The sequence below is a fragment of the Gasterosteus aculeatus genome, chromosome 11 (assembly GCF_964276395.1).
Source record: "Gasterosteus aculeatus chromosome 11, fGasAcu3.hap1.1, whole genome shotgun sequence".
Classification (NCBI taxonomy): Eukaryota; Metazoa; Chordata; class Actinopteri; order Perciformes; family Gasterosteidae; genus Gasterosteus; species Gasterosteus aculeatus.
This window is the reverse complement of record NC_135699.1, coordinates 5,281,095-5,298,197: the sequence shown is the minus strand read 5'-3', so window position 1 is coordinate 5,298,197 and position 17,103 is coordinate 5,281,095. Positions and strand designations below refer to the sequence as shown.

At 47.4% G+C, this 17,103-nt stretch overlaps 2 protein-coding genes across 14 annotated transcripts in view; one reads left to right on the top strand and one right to left on the bottom strand.

Annotated features, from left to right (window-relative positions):
* Positions 1-8,630, bottom strand: part of ntn1b (netrin 1b) — a 37,453-nt gene extending 28,823 nt beyond the window's left edge. Inside the window, exons 1-2 of the mRNA XM_040190841.2 lie at positions 8,350-8,630; positions 7,109-8,154 (exon numbers count right to left, since the gene is read on the bottom strand). Of these exons, the coding sequence (XP_040046775.1) occupies positions 7,109-8,123 (1,015 nt within the window). The 5' untranslated portion in view covers positions 8,124-8,154; positions 8,350-8,630. The remainder of the gene's footprint in view (positions 1-7,108; positions 8,155-8,349) is intronic.
* Positions 8,631-9,313: 683 nt separating this feature from the next.
* Positions 9,314-17,020, top strand: LOC120827737 (phosphoinositide 3-kinase regulatory subunit 5). 13 transcript variants are annotated; one of them, XM_040190839.2, is made up of 17 exons: positions 9,314-9,505; positions 11,049-11,163; positions 12,165-12,265; positions 12,352-12,420; positions 12,498-12,636; positions 12,866-12,935; positions 13,099-13,442; positions 13,556-13,624; positions 13,723-14,522; positions 14,678-14,803; positions 15,353-15,478; positions 15,572-15,665; positions 15,775-15,851; positions 15,936-16,029; positions 16,108-16,190; positions 16,288-16,403; positions 16,496-17,020. In XM_040190839.2, the coding sequence occupies exons 2-17, from the start codon at positions 11,052-11,054 to the stop codon at positions 16,641-16,643; spliced, it is 2,568 nt and encodes an 855-aa protein (XP_040046773.2). In that variant the 5' UTR covers positions 9,314-9,505; positions 11,049-11,051; the 3' UTR covers positions 16,644-17,020. The 13 variants fall into 13 exon arrangements, with proteins under 13 accessions (XP_040046773.2, XP_040046772.2, XP_040046771.2 ...); XM_040190838.2 differs by having other exon boundaries at positions 16,285-16,403; XM_078084586.1 differs by having other exon boundaries at positions 9,338-9,505; positions 11,052-11,163.
* The last annotated feature ends 83 nt before the right edge of the window (positions 17,021-17,103 follow it).

Below are 17,103 nucleotides of genomic sequence, written 5' to 3'. Positions count from 1 at the left end.
AAAGGAGCTTACGCCTCTACTGCAGAGTCCCTTAATGCTTTTTGGAGGGGGCCGGGGGTGGGCGAGGGGGGGCTGTTGTGCAAGTGACACCGAGGAAGTGTGCAGCGTGCGGGGCCGTCCAAGCGGCGGCGGCGCTGATCTGGCTGTGTCGGGTGGCGGCGCAGCAGGGGAGCTGGCACGGGGAGGGTGGAGGGGTGGAAGACGGGTGGAGGGGGGGGGGGGCGTGGGGGGGTGTTTGGGGGGGGGGTCAGAAGCCGAGCCGCGGAGCGTGTCGCCCCGGCGGCCCATTAATCATTCCCAGCCTGCACTGCTTCAGCGTCTCCAAAGGGGCTCGATGCGCAGGCCGCACTAGGTGGTCCTGATGCCACCCTGGAGGGCCCCAGCAGCCAGCCCCACGCAGACAGACGGCGGACACAAAGATCGCGCGTTCACCCAAGACATGTGGATCTATTTCATCCAGACTCAGTCAACAAAAGCGAAATAAACAGCCAAGAACCGACAATTTGAGCCTTCAAAGCGGTTGAGGATTCACTCGCTGCATCACGCCAGTTTAAAGGATAAAGACACATGGGGTTCCAGTTCACACAAACTGACTGAATAAATGCATCAGTGATAACGATTAGGAGTCCAAGACATTCTGTTTCTGTTAAAAGTTTCCAGTTTTCCGACATTTTTCAGATACACACCAGGGAATAAATGATGTAGGTTTCTTGCTCATAAACGTTTAAAATAAAATTACATTACAACCAAGTAACAAAATAGGAATACCTTACAACCAGAACATTTTCAAAAGTTAGTCGCATGCCATTCATTTCACGCCTGACGTTCTCTCACACACCTTCTCAGAAGTGCCATGAAGGGATCATGAAAAGGTCTGTTAATGGTCCTGCTGGATACGCATAGTGGATAACACGTGGCAAAATGAGTCAGAAGCTCAGTCAGGAGCCATAATGCATAATGTTTGTAACAGCTTTTTGAATCTGCAGTTTGTGTATAACGAGAGAACCAGCTTAATGTAAAGTTGGACTGACTAAAATATTTACAAATAAAACAGCCATGATAGCACATTGGTATTGGTAATATTTAATATTTACAAATAAAACAGCCATGATAGCACATTGGTAATATTTAAGAATTTAAGTCAAAACATGGCACCTGAACCTTCTTCACTGTTTTACATGCCATTTTTGGACAGTCCCTAACTTCAGCTTCACTGCATGGATTACAATGCCACCACGCGAGCATCAACACACACGCAGTGAAGTATGTGTGTGAGGTATGTGTGCCTGTCAGTCAAATATGAAGCACAATAATCTGTATGTGCAGAAGAAATCCTCTGTATTCTGCTTGTGTTTCGCACCGGTCAACGCTCACGCCGTGCGATCCAACATCCCACGGGTAAAGGATACCAACATTAAATTTTGAGCCAATGCACTGCTCTTAAAACACTGAGTCACCTCTCCAAACCGCCGTCCACAGCGCGGTACAACCACATTTTTCAGTGTGCTCTTAAAAGCCGGAGTGAAACCTTTCTGGCTCGAACCGTCGTGTCTGTCTTGAATTATGAGCTCAACCAAACAAAATCCTCAAAACATGCAACCTCTACCCAGAGGACACTGGGTTGCAGCGTGGATTCTTTATTTTTTTTTTTGTAAGCGCCCCCCCCCAATACATCTCTTTGTTTTACGGTCTGGTTGTATACAGAGAAACCTCTTACCAAAGTCACATAGGCTTATGTTGCAAGAAAGACCGGAGGCGACAGAGTAGATGGCCAGTTTCTGAAGTATTGTTCTTTGTTCTCCGTAATCGTGACAGAGGGAGAATGTAGACAAAGGGCATCAATAGGTTACCGCGCGATCAAGAATCTGTCTGCCTCTATGTTTGAGGCATTAGACCAGAGGCCGAGTCGCTGTCCTGTCCAGCCGCCATGTTTTGTAAGGCCGGACTCCGTGAGGTCCATTTTAAAGGAACACAGGGTTCTATCCCCTTTCAACTGCAAATTGCGTACATTTTTTATTATTGTTAACTCGTTGCCAAAACGTGCTGCAGCGAGGCCTCCTCACCGTCCGTGCTCCCAGAGCTCTCGAGGTTCTGCTAACTGACAAGTAAAAAGAGTCCTACAAAACAAATACGAACCGTTTTTTTCCTGCGTGACACACGTCCTCTTTAAGTGTTTACTATACCGGATGTCTTTGCGTGTGTCGTGCATTAATTCACCAACAAAAGTGTAATTTCTCTCTTCCATCCAGAGCGAGGTCAAAGGTCAAAGCTTGAGGTGGCGTGCTCACGGGTGCCTTCGTAAGACAGAGGATGGTTTTGTCACCAAAGCGCCTTGTTTCTTTAACCAAACAACATCTTCCCTATTTTGCAGGTAATAACTGCGCTTGAATCGACGCATTTACTTTGGAACCGCAGCCTGTTTCGATTGCTGTAGCGTGCAAAATGTTACACTGATGTATTTGAACCTGAAACTCCTAAAACAGAAGTAAGCAAAACAGAAACAACCGCACATAAATTGCCTATTGTTGACTAACTAATGTGAAAAATTGAAACCCTCAAATATGTCTCTGCTTACAAATTAAAAGTAAATGGCTCTCTGTCCCCTGGTGTTCGCACACAATGCGTACAGAATAAAGAGAGAGAGAGAGAATGAAAGAAACCAAAATACCAGAGAACGAGTAAGAAGAAGAAGAATATCTATGACATCATGCTTTACAGAAATTATTTTCTCCCGTCACATGGAGCTGAAATGAGACCCAGATGGTGAGCCGGCCTGGCCCGGCCCAACCTGGCAACCCGCGGGAGGAGGCGGAGACACATTTACGGTCAACGGAAACAACGTCGACGGTCCCGAGCTGCCGCCGCGTGGATGCAACGACCGGCTCCGGCTTGGAGACGTTGTCTGCCTGCATCCTTACGAGCATCTTGTGACTGAAATCAATTGTGGCCCAACTGTTAGATAAACAGGAAATGTAACGTTAGAAGTAGAGCAGCTCTGTAGAACGTGGTAAATGTGGTGTACGGTTCTGCTTTTCTTCTCTTCCTCTGTCTCCCTGAGCTGCCGCCATGCGAGTGGGCCGTGTTCAAAGACACAAATGCTGTTTTTCTCAAAGCACTCTTATTCGATGGGGCTAGACCAGTGATTCTCAACCAAAGGTAAGATTGAAACACTAGAAACTAAAATAAAATTATGACCAAATATTGAGTCAACTGTAACACCTGAACTACATAAATGAGAGTGTGTGAAACCCGGTTAGCGAGCAGGCAGAGTTAAAATTGTTGGATTAAACTAAAGGAATAATAGTTGAAATAGTGAGTTAGCTAAAACTAAAAGAGTAATGGTTCAAACTATTAGCTAAAGTTGGCTAATGTAAAAATGGTAAAATAGTAGGCTAATTGTAACAGGTTTACGTAGAATGACATAGAATCAGGAAAGTGGGAAATGGTGATCTTAAAGCATCATGGTTAAATGATGGAGATAGACAGCTAAAAGTAACAGATACACGTTTGGCGTAAGTTAAAAGTGGACCTAATTGGTTTCAAAAGATTGTTAACACTTGTTAATAAGTATTTGAAATTCCAACGTAATAGATATTGATATTGGTAACTGAAAATACCGTAATGGTTAACATATAGAAAATGGCTTTGCATAAAAGGCAGCGAACCACTGGTTAAGACCTACAACACGACAGCATAGGTTTCAACATACTGATCTCACTTGCATTTGCTCTCTCAAATCTCTTTTCCCATATTTGTCATCAAACCTGCTGGTTCTTTCCAAATTTTGTGAGTGTGCAATTATATCATGCACTCTATTTTTAGAGCAGTTGGAGACCAGTATGTGGTAAAAAGACTGGGAGCAGAGCCAGTGAGCAATTGATACAATCGGATCCTAATTCGGCCACCTTGTGGGCAGCAAACATGTCGGCTCTTCCTCTCAAGGATTCTGTGTAGGTTTAATAGAATAAATAGTTGGGCAAGAGAACAATACAAAAATGTCTCCACTGAGTTTCGGATTTATATGTTTTTTATCCAAGCAAAGATGGCTTGCTGAAAGTCTCTTTTATATCAAAACCATCTAAGGGCAGATAAGCGCCTGCCAACCGTCAGAATTTACGAGATGGTGAAAGTTGACTCTGAAAGCAGATCAAAAGAGTAAAGAAACAGGACTGAGTGAATCTCCCGCTGATTCTCAGCCGTTGTAAAACAGAACCTCGCATGCAACGCTGACAAGGAAAAACAATGATGAAATTGAACAAATGTGAAAAATCGCACGTTTGAGTGACTAAGGCTACCATATTCACCTTGCCTCAAAACCCACTTGGCAAGTCGAAGTTTCCCACAGTTCCCTTCACAGCCCATCAGTCAGGCCGGAGAGGAGGGGGGGGGCCTGACTGTCAGGGGTCAGTGCTACGCTGAACATGAAGAGAATACGAAGCAGCTGCCCGGGATAGGGGAGCATGACGTGTCACCATATGTGTGTGATTCACAACCACATACGCTTCTTTACATAGATGATTTCGGGTCGTGGTCAAACTTTATCGTGCATTAAAGTGTGGAGGTTTTCCTCTACAAGCTCTATGCAGGAGGGTAAGAGACGTTTGAAGAGATTTACTAGATCAATTGTTAAAGGAATGCCAAATAAATAATGCTTACGAAAGAAAATCCACTCCAAATACAGGCAGGTCCCTGAATATATACATATAAATACCCCCCCCACACACACACACACACACATTTTGCATCTCTTTGTAGTCGTTTGTGTCTCTGTGTAGTCGTTTCGTGTCTGTTTGTGTTCAATTTGCATCTCTATGAAGTGCATGTGTCTTTTTGACGTTGCATTCATCCAACTCTTCCCTGTGTTTGTTTTCCATCCATGCAGTTTCGTCAGGACAAACTTAATTGAGGCAACTGAAGCAGGCCTATTAAATAAATCAATAAACCCCCCGACAAAAACCTGATGGTTCAAATCAAAAACAAATCACACGTTCTCTGCGATCCCTCGACGTACTGAGCGTGCACAAGAGTTACCCACACGGCACAGCATAGAAGACAGAATAACGCATAAACACACCCAGCCACTGGGGATCAGTAATGTAGCAGTGTTGTGTACACTTAACATGCCTCTTTTTGGTTGAATTACATCGTTTTGTGGTTATTTTGTGGCTCCATCCATCCATGGTGCTAACAAGCCTCCCTATCGCCTTCTGCCTCTGGTTTGGGGGCCCCTAGATTTCATATGGATGGCCGTGCATGAGCCACCGCCGTGGCCCCCAATCCTCTCGTTTATTAACACATTTGTAAGCCACGCATCTCAAGCGGGTAGAAATGAGAAAAAGGTGCTGTTGCTGCCAGCAAAAATGCTTCACGACGAAATAGTGGCAACCGCCGCACGCGAAGTCACGGGACATTTACGTTGTGTTACTTCCCTGAAAACAGTGATTGAATGCAGCGCCTCTCCAAACACCACAATCCCTGAATGTCCTACAGCAGGGAGGGGACATCCAGACAGATCCTTAGCGCCGACCACTCTGCATCCCCGCTGCCCGACCATATGGACCCCCCCCTGCTCAATGGAAACACCCCCTCCTCTTTCACGCCTATAGGTGTCAGGCCACCCTCACCATCCCCTCTTTAGACATGCTCGGCCTGGCTTTCCTGCGGCTTTATCCCACCACGCCGCGCACACAAAAAGGGAGGTGGTGAAAGGGTGCAAGGGGGCCGGGGGGGTTGACAGTGAGATGGATGCCACCGGTGACAAGCTTTTGTTTTTTAGTATAAAATACGCAGGGATGCACAAGGTGGTGAACAAAGGGAACCACTTGTTCCCTTGTTCTGTTTGGTTAAGGAAACCACGGCACTGTCTGAACTTGTTGCTTGTCCAGGTTTGGGTCGCTGCAGCTCAGAGGGGGCTTATATCAACAGCCCAAAGCCCCCCCTGTCCCTCTCCCCTGCTCTGATGGAAATTAGCATCACAGCAAATACCCGCTCTAGAATAAATATAAATAACAGATCAGGCTTCAAATTACCTCGCGCTTTGTCCTCCTCTGTGAATAGTTTACTGGCTCTAACGCGGCTGTTTATGACCTACGTGCCAAAAAATGTCAATAAAACCGCCTGAATCAACTCGTAATCGCACCTGCTGAGCGAAGCACAACGCGCCCCGCAGTCTGTCTCTGTCTCTGTTATTAGACAGCCACGGTGGGAAACGCGGGTCAGAGCGCAGTTGCGCGCAGTTGCGCGTAGCCGGACAGCCGCTCTCTCCAAAGTGACCGAAACGACTTCCGGCCGATTCTGTTCTTCTGAACGTTGATAAAAATCAGGGGTCGACAAAGTGCAAACGTTTGTTTGGCTTCTGGGGAGAAAAAGCGTTGGGATTCTGAGAGTTGGAAACAACACTTGCGTTTTCTTTGTGGGCAGCCAGGAAATAGAACCTCGAGCCTTTAAAAAAAACACAATGACTGTAATAAATCAGCTGGACTGCGTGCAATTAAACGGGCGATCTGATTTTGATGAATACAAATTGAATTCCTCCTCGCAAAATAGAATTACTGAATTCAGCAAAGCAATTGACCAATTTACAGTTGATTTATTCCTAAATTATAAATATTTGTTAATAAATATATTTAAATTTAAATAGCTTATTTCGTATACATTCTTATAAGTGGTTTACTTTGTTTGGAGACAATTATTAAGTTGCAAGAACACGAGTCAGGTTCGTTTTCGACTAATTCATTTTATTACTTGATTTAATTGAAATCAAGTACTTCTTCTGCTTGATTTAAATTATTAAGGTTATTAAACCATTTAGGTTCCGGGATTAAAACTGCAGGCTTTCTTGTGTCGATCCCTAAACTAGGATTAATCAATTCTATTAATATGAATCTGGGCCACAAACATTTCCGCGCAGCAAAATACAGAACGTCATCGTTTGCAGCGAGATCTGTGAAGTTTAATTCATTCCCGGTAAGAAATAAATTAGGCAAATATAAAACTCCCCATTAACGCATCGACATCGTGCTGCTGCGTATTTTATTTTCAGATACCGGACAATATAACTGTAACACCCAAACAAGCGAATGAGTGGCACGTCGACGCGCACACTTACCCACACACTCGTTGGCCTCCCGGGCCGTGGCGCGCTGCCACGGCCGGTCGTAGTGGAACGGCTTGCACCTGTCGCACTCCGGCCCCGCCGTGTTGTGCTTGCACTCGCACACCAGGTTCCCCTCCCGGTCCTTGACGCACTTTGACGCGTGCCCGTTGCACTTGCACCGTCCCCCGACCTGCAGGTCCGACACGGCGTAGAAGTACGAGTCCCGCGCCAGCTCCGAGTCGTCCTCGTTCTCGTCCCCGAACGTGTGCAGCCGGCTGAAGATCACCTTGATGTCGGTGGCCGTCACCCAGTCCTGCAGCACCGGGGAGTTGTCGAAGTCGTGCGCCGACGGCCTGCCGTCCAGCGTGCTGAAGGCGATGAGCCCGCCGGTCAGAGGGTGCATGTCCGTGTGGGAGTCCGTGCAGATGGCCTCCTGCTCGTTCTGCTTGGTGATCGCGGCCTTATTCTGCCTGTTGTACATCTTCTTGCACTGGGTCGAGTAGTACTGAAACGGCACCCACGACTTGCCGTAGTCCATGGACTTGTAGATGGCCATCGACTCGGGTCGGGGCGAGCAGAACTGCAGGCTCACGTAGGTCACCTCGAACTTCTTGCCCAGCGACAAGGTGAGCGTGACGTTCTGCGGGTACTGCGCGTAGTTCTCCGACTGCCAGCAGGTGAGGTTGTGCGGGTTGTTGAGGTCCGTGAGGTACGCCGGCGGATGGGACTTCTTGGGATCCGCGGCGTCGCACGTGTGACAGTCCCTCGTCCGCTCCTCTGCCTTCTCGGACACCACGCAGTACCTGGCGGCGGGGCCGCCGCAGGTGCTGGACGCGCGCACGTCCTTGCCAAAAGCGGAGTTGACGAAGTCCGGGATGCACCTCCGCGGGTTGCCGTTCTCGTCGTAGCACGGGTCCGGCGGGGAAGACTGCGCGGCAAACATGCTGAGCCCGTACCCTCCGGAGACCCCCTCGGTCAGCGCCGCGACTGTCACCAAGGCGACCCAAACCTCCAAAATCCTTTGCATGGTAATCCGTGCACCGCAGGGGACCCGCGCGCTGCAATGCAATGGAGACAAAATATATATATATGACCAGAGTTCTTTTTTTAAAACACTATGATTGGACAGAATCTATACGAGTATAACACGGTTAGAACAAGTGATGCTCTGGGAGAGATTCTGGGCGACTTGAACGCACCGGCGAAGCATCTTACAGATCATTTTTTTAAAAAGGTGAATAAAATGTTCTTACGAGGCAAAGAGACCCGGGACACTACCTCCAAATAAACCGCTCAGTCTGAAAGTGAAGCTCCTAAGAATGAGGGACACAACCTATCCCCTTTACGCACGAAAAGAAAAACCCCAAACTGCCGCTATACTTCTTCAGGCTTTCAACCCCCCCACAGCACCCCTACACCCTTCTTTGATACTGCCTAAATATAAACGAGAAATGGCAAAAAGCCCAGCTGGCCCCGAGTGTCCTCTCAGTCACACCTCTGCCCACCTCTATCTCTGGCTGTCCCAGTCCCCTCTCTGTTATAATCGGCTCCGCTGGTCCTGGGGAGTTTCTCTGCGGAGGGAGAGACAGCAGCGACATCTTCCGAGAGGTTGCGTGCGCTACATGTTAAAAAGAAATCACGCATAGTTTTGTCCTCACAAAAGTCGATCAATGAATATAATTTCGATGCAATAAAATCCTGTGATTTGATGATGCACGAAGAGAAGCAGCAGGCATTAAAACCGTGTGGCCTAAATAGGCAAAGATGTTGCACGAACATCTTGTGGTTTACTCAGAAAGGCAAGTAGATAATCTGAACAAAGTGAAAGTAAATGGTAAAGAGATGGCCCTTAAAAGTCACAAAGAGCAGAAATTTAATTCAGGTTCAACCATTAATGGAAAATTAGTGAAAGGTCAAACAGTGACAGACCATTTTAACCCAACTGGGTTGGTACACATGGTACAAGTGAAAAGCTCTTCTGTACTTTATCTTTGAGCGTCAAAGTGAGATGATTTGACCGTGGTGTGACAATAACAGACAATATGTCTTTAAAAAAAAACAGCTCGCTATAACCACCTGGGACATTATGAATTAATTTATTTTGTCGTAACAGATTGCAATATTAAAACACAAACTGCTTGCCTAAAACCCGTGACCAGGTGCTTTCGAGACGCTCTTGTGTCATGTTAAAAGACTCCTCCTTCTAGTAGGTTTTGTTAAGCAACGCAGCCTTAAGGACTCATTCAGTTCCTTTTTAGCAGCAGACGCTCACTAACTCTGCAGTCAGAGGGTCTATTTTTAAAAAGGGCACCAACGAAGGAGGATGTGGTCCCTCTATTGTTTCCCCCGCCTGCTGGTGTGTCTCAATTGAGGTCGATCTGGGATGATCTAGGACACTGGAGACCGTAGGTAGGTAAGAGCAATGCCTCTCGCTTCATGATCTTTAGCCTCTTTTCGGTGCCTCGACATGTTTACAGGACGTTCCATGTGTCTGTATTGCATGTCCCGTGCGTGCCCGTCTCACGCTGGCCTTATTTGGACTATTTCACATACGCTCTTTCTAGTAGAAACAAGCCTCTGTTGCACAACTTCCATCACATCGCACTGCAAGGCTCTCAAGCAGATTTCCTGTTCCCTTTCTTTTAAAAGCCGCTGAAGGCTGTTGACAGTGCATTCTGAATTAAATGAATTTAGTTTGGCTCAGTGTTTTAAATAGATTTTGGAGTGTCACTAGAATATTTACGTCTATATTGAAGCTCATAAGTATACCGTTAAGGTGTCTCACTGCACATCTGTACATCTTTCCATTCTCCCCCCGCGCTCACAGTAGAATAATCTTAATGCTTAAAGAAGACCAATGGGGGATCAGGCTTTTTGCCTTTGTGCATTGCAGCAGTGGGCCATATAGCCTGAACACATACAATGGTGTAACACCTGCTTCCTCAGTAGACAATTGATTGAATTGACGTGCAGGATCTGGATATGCAGGGAACCTCTGAGTACAGAGCTGCCGTCTGTGTTCCTGCTTGCAGACAAGCTTGTCTTCATGCTTTTCTCTGTCGGGTGCGAATGTATTTATTTTATGCTTTTCAGCTCAAAAGGCTTAAGCTTATTTTACTGTTATATCGTCACATAACCCCAGTGCCTTTGATAAACTGCTCCCGGGAGGCCTTTTCCTGTTTTGACGGGCACAGGTGACCCTCTGATTTCCAGTTGTGTCACTGCACACAACATTCAACACATCTGCCACAGCTGGGGCACAATTGCAGCTTCCGCATGCAAGTCGACATCCTGTGAGCCGAGGATACATATTCAGAGAATAACATGTCTTATTAGGTGGGATGTCTCATGGCTGTGTTTTTTATTTTTTTATTTTCAATTCAATCGGCTTCGAAACATGTCCATTGCTTTCGTAAGCAAATTCCCCAAAATGTGTCTGTTGCTGTTCAAGTTTAGTTCATCGAACATAATTTAATGACTTTTTTTTGCCTTAACTAACACTCACATGTTTACACTTGTTGAAAAGAGTACAAAGGATGACATGGGAAGTTGTTGTCTTACAGGATTCCATTTCCATCCCACCTCCACCAGAATGTTTTCTCTAAGCAGCTGATTTTAAGAATGAATCCAAAATGGAGAAGTCGACAAAGTTGTGGCTTCTGTTTTTTACCGGCTCATCTCCGGCCCGCTCATATGGTCTGTGACTCACGGGTTTTGGTGGGAGGTGCTTTCTGTCCTGACGTCTCTGCTGTCGACATTCGTATTTGCCACTCTGCTCATTGCCACTTTGGGTTGGGTTTAATGTGTCCGCAGTCACAATAACAGGAAGCTTGGACCAATCGGGGGACACTATATTGGTTTACCGGAACACGACATTAGGGCGTCATTCTTGTTCTCATTTTGGCACTTGCCTCTCCTGTGTTTTTCGGTGGATGTTGTGACGCCTCTGCAGAAGATGATGCAGGTGACGGAGCCCAGCTCGTGCACGGAGGATCGCATCCAGCATGTCCTTGAGCGCTGCCTCAGCGGCCTGGGTCTCGACACTCCCAACAAACAACTCTGGAACGGTAAGAGCCGATCCCAAACCTCCCTGTAGGGCCGCATCACAAAATCAGGGCTGGCGATGGAATTTGGCTTATGTCCCCAGCTCACATAAGTACACCTGGTAAAAACCTTAACTAATATCACCCTACACCACCAAACATTAAAGCTGAGTACTTGCATTGAGACAATTACTTCTTCACAGCTAGTGTTTGTAGGTTTGAACATACAACAGATGCATTCTCGTATCTATATGTGCAGTTTGCACTCATTCAGAGCAGACATGCATACATTGGATAAAGGCATGAATAAAACTCTAATTTCTTTTATAGACACAGAGGTTTGGACATGTATATATATATGTACATATATACAACTTATTTGTTTTAAAGGTTTACAATGTTCCATAACAGACCCTCATTCCGAAAACAAGCCAAATGCAAGTATGACGCTAGAGGTGAATTGTGTAAAAATATTAAACCATGAGGTTAAGAAGTTGTTTTTTGTGAATAACAAGTTTTCAGAAATGTCAAATTTTAAATATGCAAATGGAACATTTTCTAACAATAGCATTTGGCGTAGGAGGAATCTATGAAGGGAAATAGTAGTAGTTTTCTCTTTTCTCTGACATGTTATGGAAGCAGAGTAGCCCAAAATCACATGAAAGCGCATGAAAACTAGTATTTCTGCTTAAAGTCTCGCTTTGAATTGTCCAAACACGCACCCAGCCGACCTGTCCCGAACAGACTGTCCGTCTTACAGAGACAAATGGGAATTGAAAGTGGTGATACACAGAATGAGGAGGGACCAACAGTATAAAGGAGAATCATGTTGAAAGATTTGCTGAAATTTCTTAATTCAGACCTTCGGCAAGAAAGGAAAGTAGCGCAACCACTTCGTTTTCCCTCAGCGCCTCTCTGAATATCAGGTGTGAACACGCTTATCTAAGTTACCGGTTTACTGACAGTTATCAGGATGAAACCTAAAAGGAGAAATAAACACTGCGTGTTTCTGTCTCTCTCATCAGCTGGGCTGTGCATAAACCGCTGGTGTTTGGAGGAACTTGTAAAGAGAGATGCCCACAACTTCCTCATCCTTCTGCAGAAAATACTGAGGAAAACAACAGAGGTCCAGAACTGAAAAACAACCTCATTCCCCCCCCCGAGTTTACAGTGTCTTTCATCTGCTGCTTTCTTTCTGCCCGTCTCCTGCAGGTGATCCAGCAGTGTCGCTATGAGCTGGTGGTGCCTCTCACTCTCCTGTTCTCGTCCACCCTCCTTAAAGTGAGTGGATGTTATTCATGAGAAAGAAGCACAGACTCTTTCACATCCGAACCTGGTTTCTTCTGGTCTCCTCTCAGGCTCCTCATGTGGCTCCGGACTGCGGGCTGCTGGAGGAGGCCTACCTGTTGTTCCATCGTTTCCTGGCCTGGCCTGAGCCTTGCAGCTCTGCCAGTAAAACCCTGCTGAAAATCATCCAGAAGGAGCGCAGAGCACCAGGTAGCGAACGGCGCTCTAATGCACCGCGAATGAAAAGGCCCACAGCAGATGACGCTGTTCAAACCAGGGTTTTCCCACCTGATGGTGTTGATGGGGTGGTGCTTCTGGCAGGACTGCGTTGGTGCATTTGGGCGTTTTTTATGTGTCTGTGTGACCACCAAGGGTCACTGTTTAGCCACTGAGGAAAACTTAACTAACACTGGATACTACTGTTGTACTTTTGCTTTAGGTATTTCATTTCATCAGCTAGTTCGGACCGAGCAGGGTATTTGCCCTGAGATTCAGTTCTCCAAAACCATGTAAGTCCATAGCCATTGACAACTCTGACAATAAGCCACAATGTTATTTCCATTCATTTTGAAGGGAAAGTTTGCCCCAAAATCAAAAATACATATTGTTCCTCCTACTACAGAACACATCACCGCTCTCCTTATATGTGACAGTGTGTGTGTGTCTTATTAGAACGGTGCTATTGGTGAACCCCGATGAGTGCGTCCCTCCGGAGGTCCGGTCCATCTCGGAGAAGATGAGCGGCGCTCGGCGGTCCGGCAGAGACGTCGCCATCACCCTCGTCCTGCACAGCTTTCAGGCTTCTCTGGGTGCCACCTGCGACCTGCGGGCGCTACACGCCGCCCTGCAGACCAAGCGGGACGACGAGCTGGACCAGCTGGCGGAGGCCGTGACTGACCACATGGAGGCCGCGGCTTCTGCGGCGGACCCCGAGACGGCTCGGCGAGCTCTGCTGCACGTCATGGAGAAGCTCAGAGACACAGTCGCTGGTCCCGCTGCTGTCTGCACGGACGCTGGTATGACAGATGATGTCAGAGGGGGATAAATGTGTGGAGTGTTGCTGTGAATCTCCTGACGGTTTAAGTTTGTTGGTGCTTCCCTAACACGGAATATGGCCTCCTCTCATTAGGGGCCGTTGAGACGTTTATGCTGCCCTTCCCTAAATGTCACACGTGCTCCTGGGAAAATGACAACTTTGGTAATTAGCTCAGTTCAAACAACTCCCCTGTATTATTTGTCAGATATTTTATCTTCCACTGCACTCTTTATTCTCAATTCTCCTTTAAATCCCTGCAGATTTTCTGAAAGACATTCTCTCCTGCGAGTCCGACCTGGACTCCCCTCCGGACTGTTTCCTAGAAAACGAAACAGACAATGTTATCAAGGACACCAGTGTGGATGGGGAAGACGGGGCAGAGGGAAACAAAGAGGACCATGAGCTCCACAGCCACCGGGTCTCCACCGCATCCTCGTCCTCGAGGGACTCCAGCTACTCTCTCTCCTCCAGCCACTCTCTCTCCTCCAGCTGGTCCGCCGTCTCCACGCCGTCCGGCTCGTCGGGCGTGGAGAGCGACTTCAGCGAGGACACGGACGGCGGGCCAGACAGCCGACCGAAGCTTCGAAAGAAACCCAAGAAGAAGTCCAGGTCCATCTTAGGCGTGGAGCGCTTCTCCTTGCTGTTCAAGGGTCCCCGCAGCCCCGGCACCTGCCGGCGGGTCCAGAGCATGGGCCACCGCCAGGACTTCCCCAGAGACGTTCCCACAGCCGGGCTCAACTCCTTGTCCCTGTGCAGACAAGTCCGCCCGCTGCATGCGTGCGCCGCCACCCGCGATCCCCTCTCCCCCCGGAAGCACATGTGCGTGCGCAGGAGGCCGATCATGAGCTGCGACGAGGGCGATGCGCAGGACGCGCCGACCCTGGTCAAAGTGGTGGTGTTCGGAGGCGACAAAGAAGCCGGCAGGCTGGCCAGGGCCTACAGCGACCTGCAGCAGAAGGAGAGTAAATGTCCCCGACTCACCAAGACATGCAAACTGAGATTCTACCTTGTTCCCACCAAAAGGAGAGCTACGGGAAGCTCTGGAGGACACGCATCACCTGTAGGGGAGATATATATATATATATATTCATTCATAAATACAGTAAAAAGTAAAGCAGTCTTGTTATCCTGTTTTGCCGGGCGGAAACCACAATGAAACATTCATGCTTTGCCTCGACTGCAGAATGAGCCCCTTTGATTCCTTCACTCTGACAGGAGTCTAACGGCAGCGTGCTGGAGGACGGCACTCAGGACATAGCCCAGATGTTGGGCATGATGGACCCCTGGTATGAGCGGAACGTCCTCAGTCTGCTCAGCCTGTCCTCCGACGTCCTTTTTCAGGTAACTTGTGGCTCCTTCGTCTGCTCCCGTGCATCCCATAGTGAGTCAGGAGAGCCGCTGACAGAACAACAGCTTTTGGCACACTGTGAGGTTTACTGGACTAACATTTGTACAGTTCCTTGGTGAGTCATTGACAAAGAATCGTCTCTAGTGCAAAGATGTGGTATTCTACGTTTGAATACAACAAAAATTACAGCTTTATTTTTTTTATCAAGAGCCGCTCTGATTTTCTCCATTAATCCCCTTGACACCTGATTACTCAGGATCACAATCAGAAGCCATTTATTGACACGGATGTTACACATGTACCGTACATGTCTTGATGATTGGTGTGATATAAGAATAAAACATAATCAAATAGAGAGAAAGTCAAATACGATAAGTATGTTATGTACAAATACTTCCATGGTGAGAAACCACTGTGCACGTTTCACGTGTCGCTAATGGTGATTCACCTTATTCAGCAGATGTGACTGCACACAAAGGCGACATTTGACCATTTCTGTCCACTTTGTCTGAAAATCCCCATGTGTGTTCTCCATGAGCCAGACCGCCTGTAAGGACGACGCCGAGTCGGTGAGCGGCGAGGAGCGCCTTCCCCTGCTGGCTGACATGGTGCTCTACTACTGCCGACATGCAGACCAGCCGGTCCTGGTGCAGCTCTACCAGGCGGAGGTGAGAGGGGAGCGCAGAGACACACGCACACAAGCACACACACGCACACAGACACGCAGCTGATTGTTTTTTTTGTCTTCTTCCCCCTCAAAGTTGACCCTGGCTGGAGGAGAGAGGAGAAAGGAAGTGTTTATTCACTCCCTGGAGCTCGGCCACACTGCTGGAACCAGAGCAGTCAAGGCCATGGGTGAGTTCCATTCTGACACACACAACAGCATAGAGGCACGCCCAAACACACACACACACACACACACACACACGCACACAAACAGGTAGTCTAATGTGTCGTTTTGCAGGTTCTGCCAGTAAAAGGTTTGGAATCGATGAGGAACGGGAGGCCGTCCCTTTAACACTCAGTGTTGCCTACAACAAGGTATTTGTTTCGACTTCCTCCGAACACAAACAGTATCACTGCACGAGTTATTTGAAAAGCCGCCCCGTCTACACCTGCTTACAGGTGGTGGTTAGTGGGAGGAGTCAGTGGATCCAGAAGGAAGTGGTTTGCACATCGATCAATCTCCACAAAGCATGCAGGAACCCGGAGCAGCTGGGTGCGTGGCAGGGAAGGTCCCTCATCTGCTAGCAACTGATCTTTTTTTGTCCAAGCATCAATCATCTTGTCCTTCCAGATACCAGAATAGAAAGTCTGCAGTTGACAATGACTGAAGTCGTCAAGAGGCAGAGCTCTAAGTCTAAAAAGGGCTACAACCAGGTGGAGGGTTCACATGAAGTATTAAACATAATCTCATGGCCGCTCTCCCTTTGAAACACAATCCACTTACACTCTCCCCCCCTCCCTCTGGCAGCAGATCTACATATCAGAGGTGAAGGTGGACAAGGTGCAGGTGCACGGTGGAGCGGATGGAGCGACTTTCGCCGTGTGCCTGGATCAGGACGAGAAGAAGTTCATCCAAAGTGTTACCAGGTACAACAGCATCAGAAACCCCATTAGAATGTGCAACAGAGCCACAACGTGAGCGTGCATTTATGGGACACCTGTCTCCTCTGTCTCTGCAGGTGCGAGGTGTCTCTCTGCAGTAAACAAGGAAGCAGTTCAGACTGGAAGGCCTACAAGCCCTCACCCGGCCAGGTGCAGCCTCTGCACCCGTCCTACTGCTCCCTGCTCTGCCTCCCCATCACCTCTTTCTCCGCCTCGTGTCCCTGAGACACTTTGTACGCTGAACGAATCCGGGCATGTTGGAGCCGAGCGGACGCAAAGTTTCCGTAGTGTTTTTGATAATTACAACAAGTCCATAGCCAGTGACAAGTCATCGGGAGACGTCTATTTCTACATCAGGTTTACCCTGTTGCTGTGTGACACATTTTGATTCGATGGATGTGTGTGTGACAGTTTAAAAGGAATGTTTTCAAGCTTCCTGCAATTTTCTCCTCTCTATCTGCTGCATAAGACAAATTACTTGATTGCTACTATGTACGTTATGTTGATATCAGAGTCAAATACCAAGCTATTTATTTTTAAGTGATTTTTTTTTTACATTTTTCACACAACTGGAATAAAAATTACATTATATAAATAATAAAGTCTTTCCGGTTTATTTTTTGTCACCGTCAACACACTTCCTTCTATGAGTCACGCACACCTGGGTGCACTCCAATCAAATGTT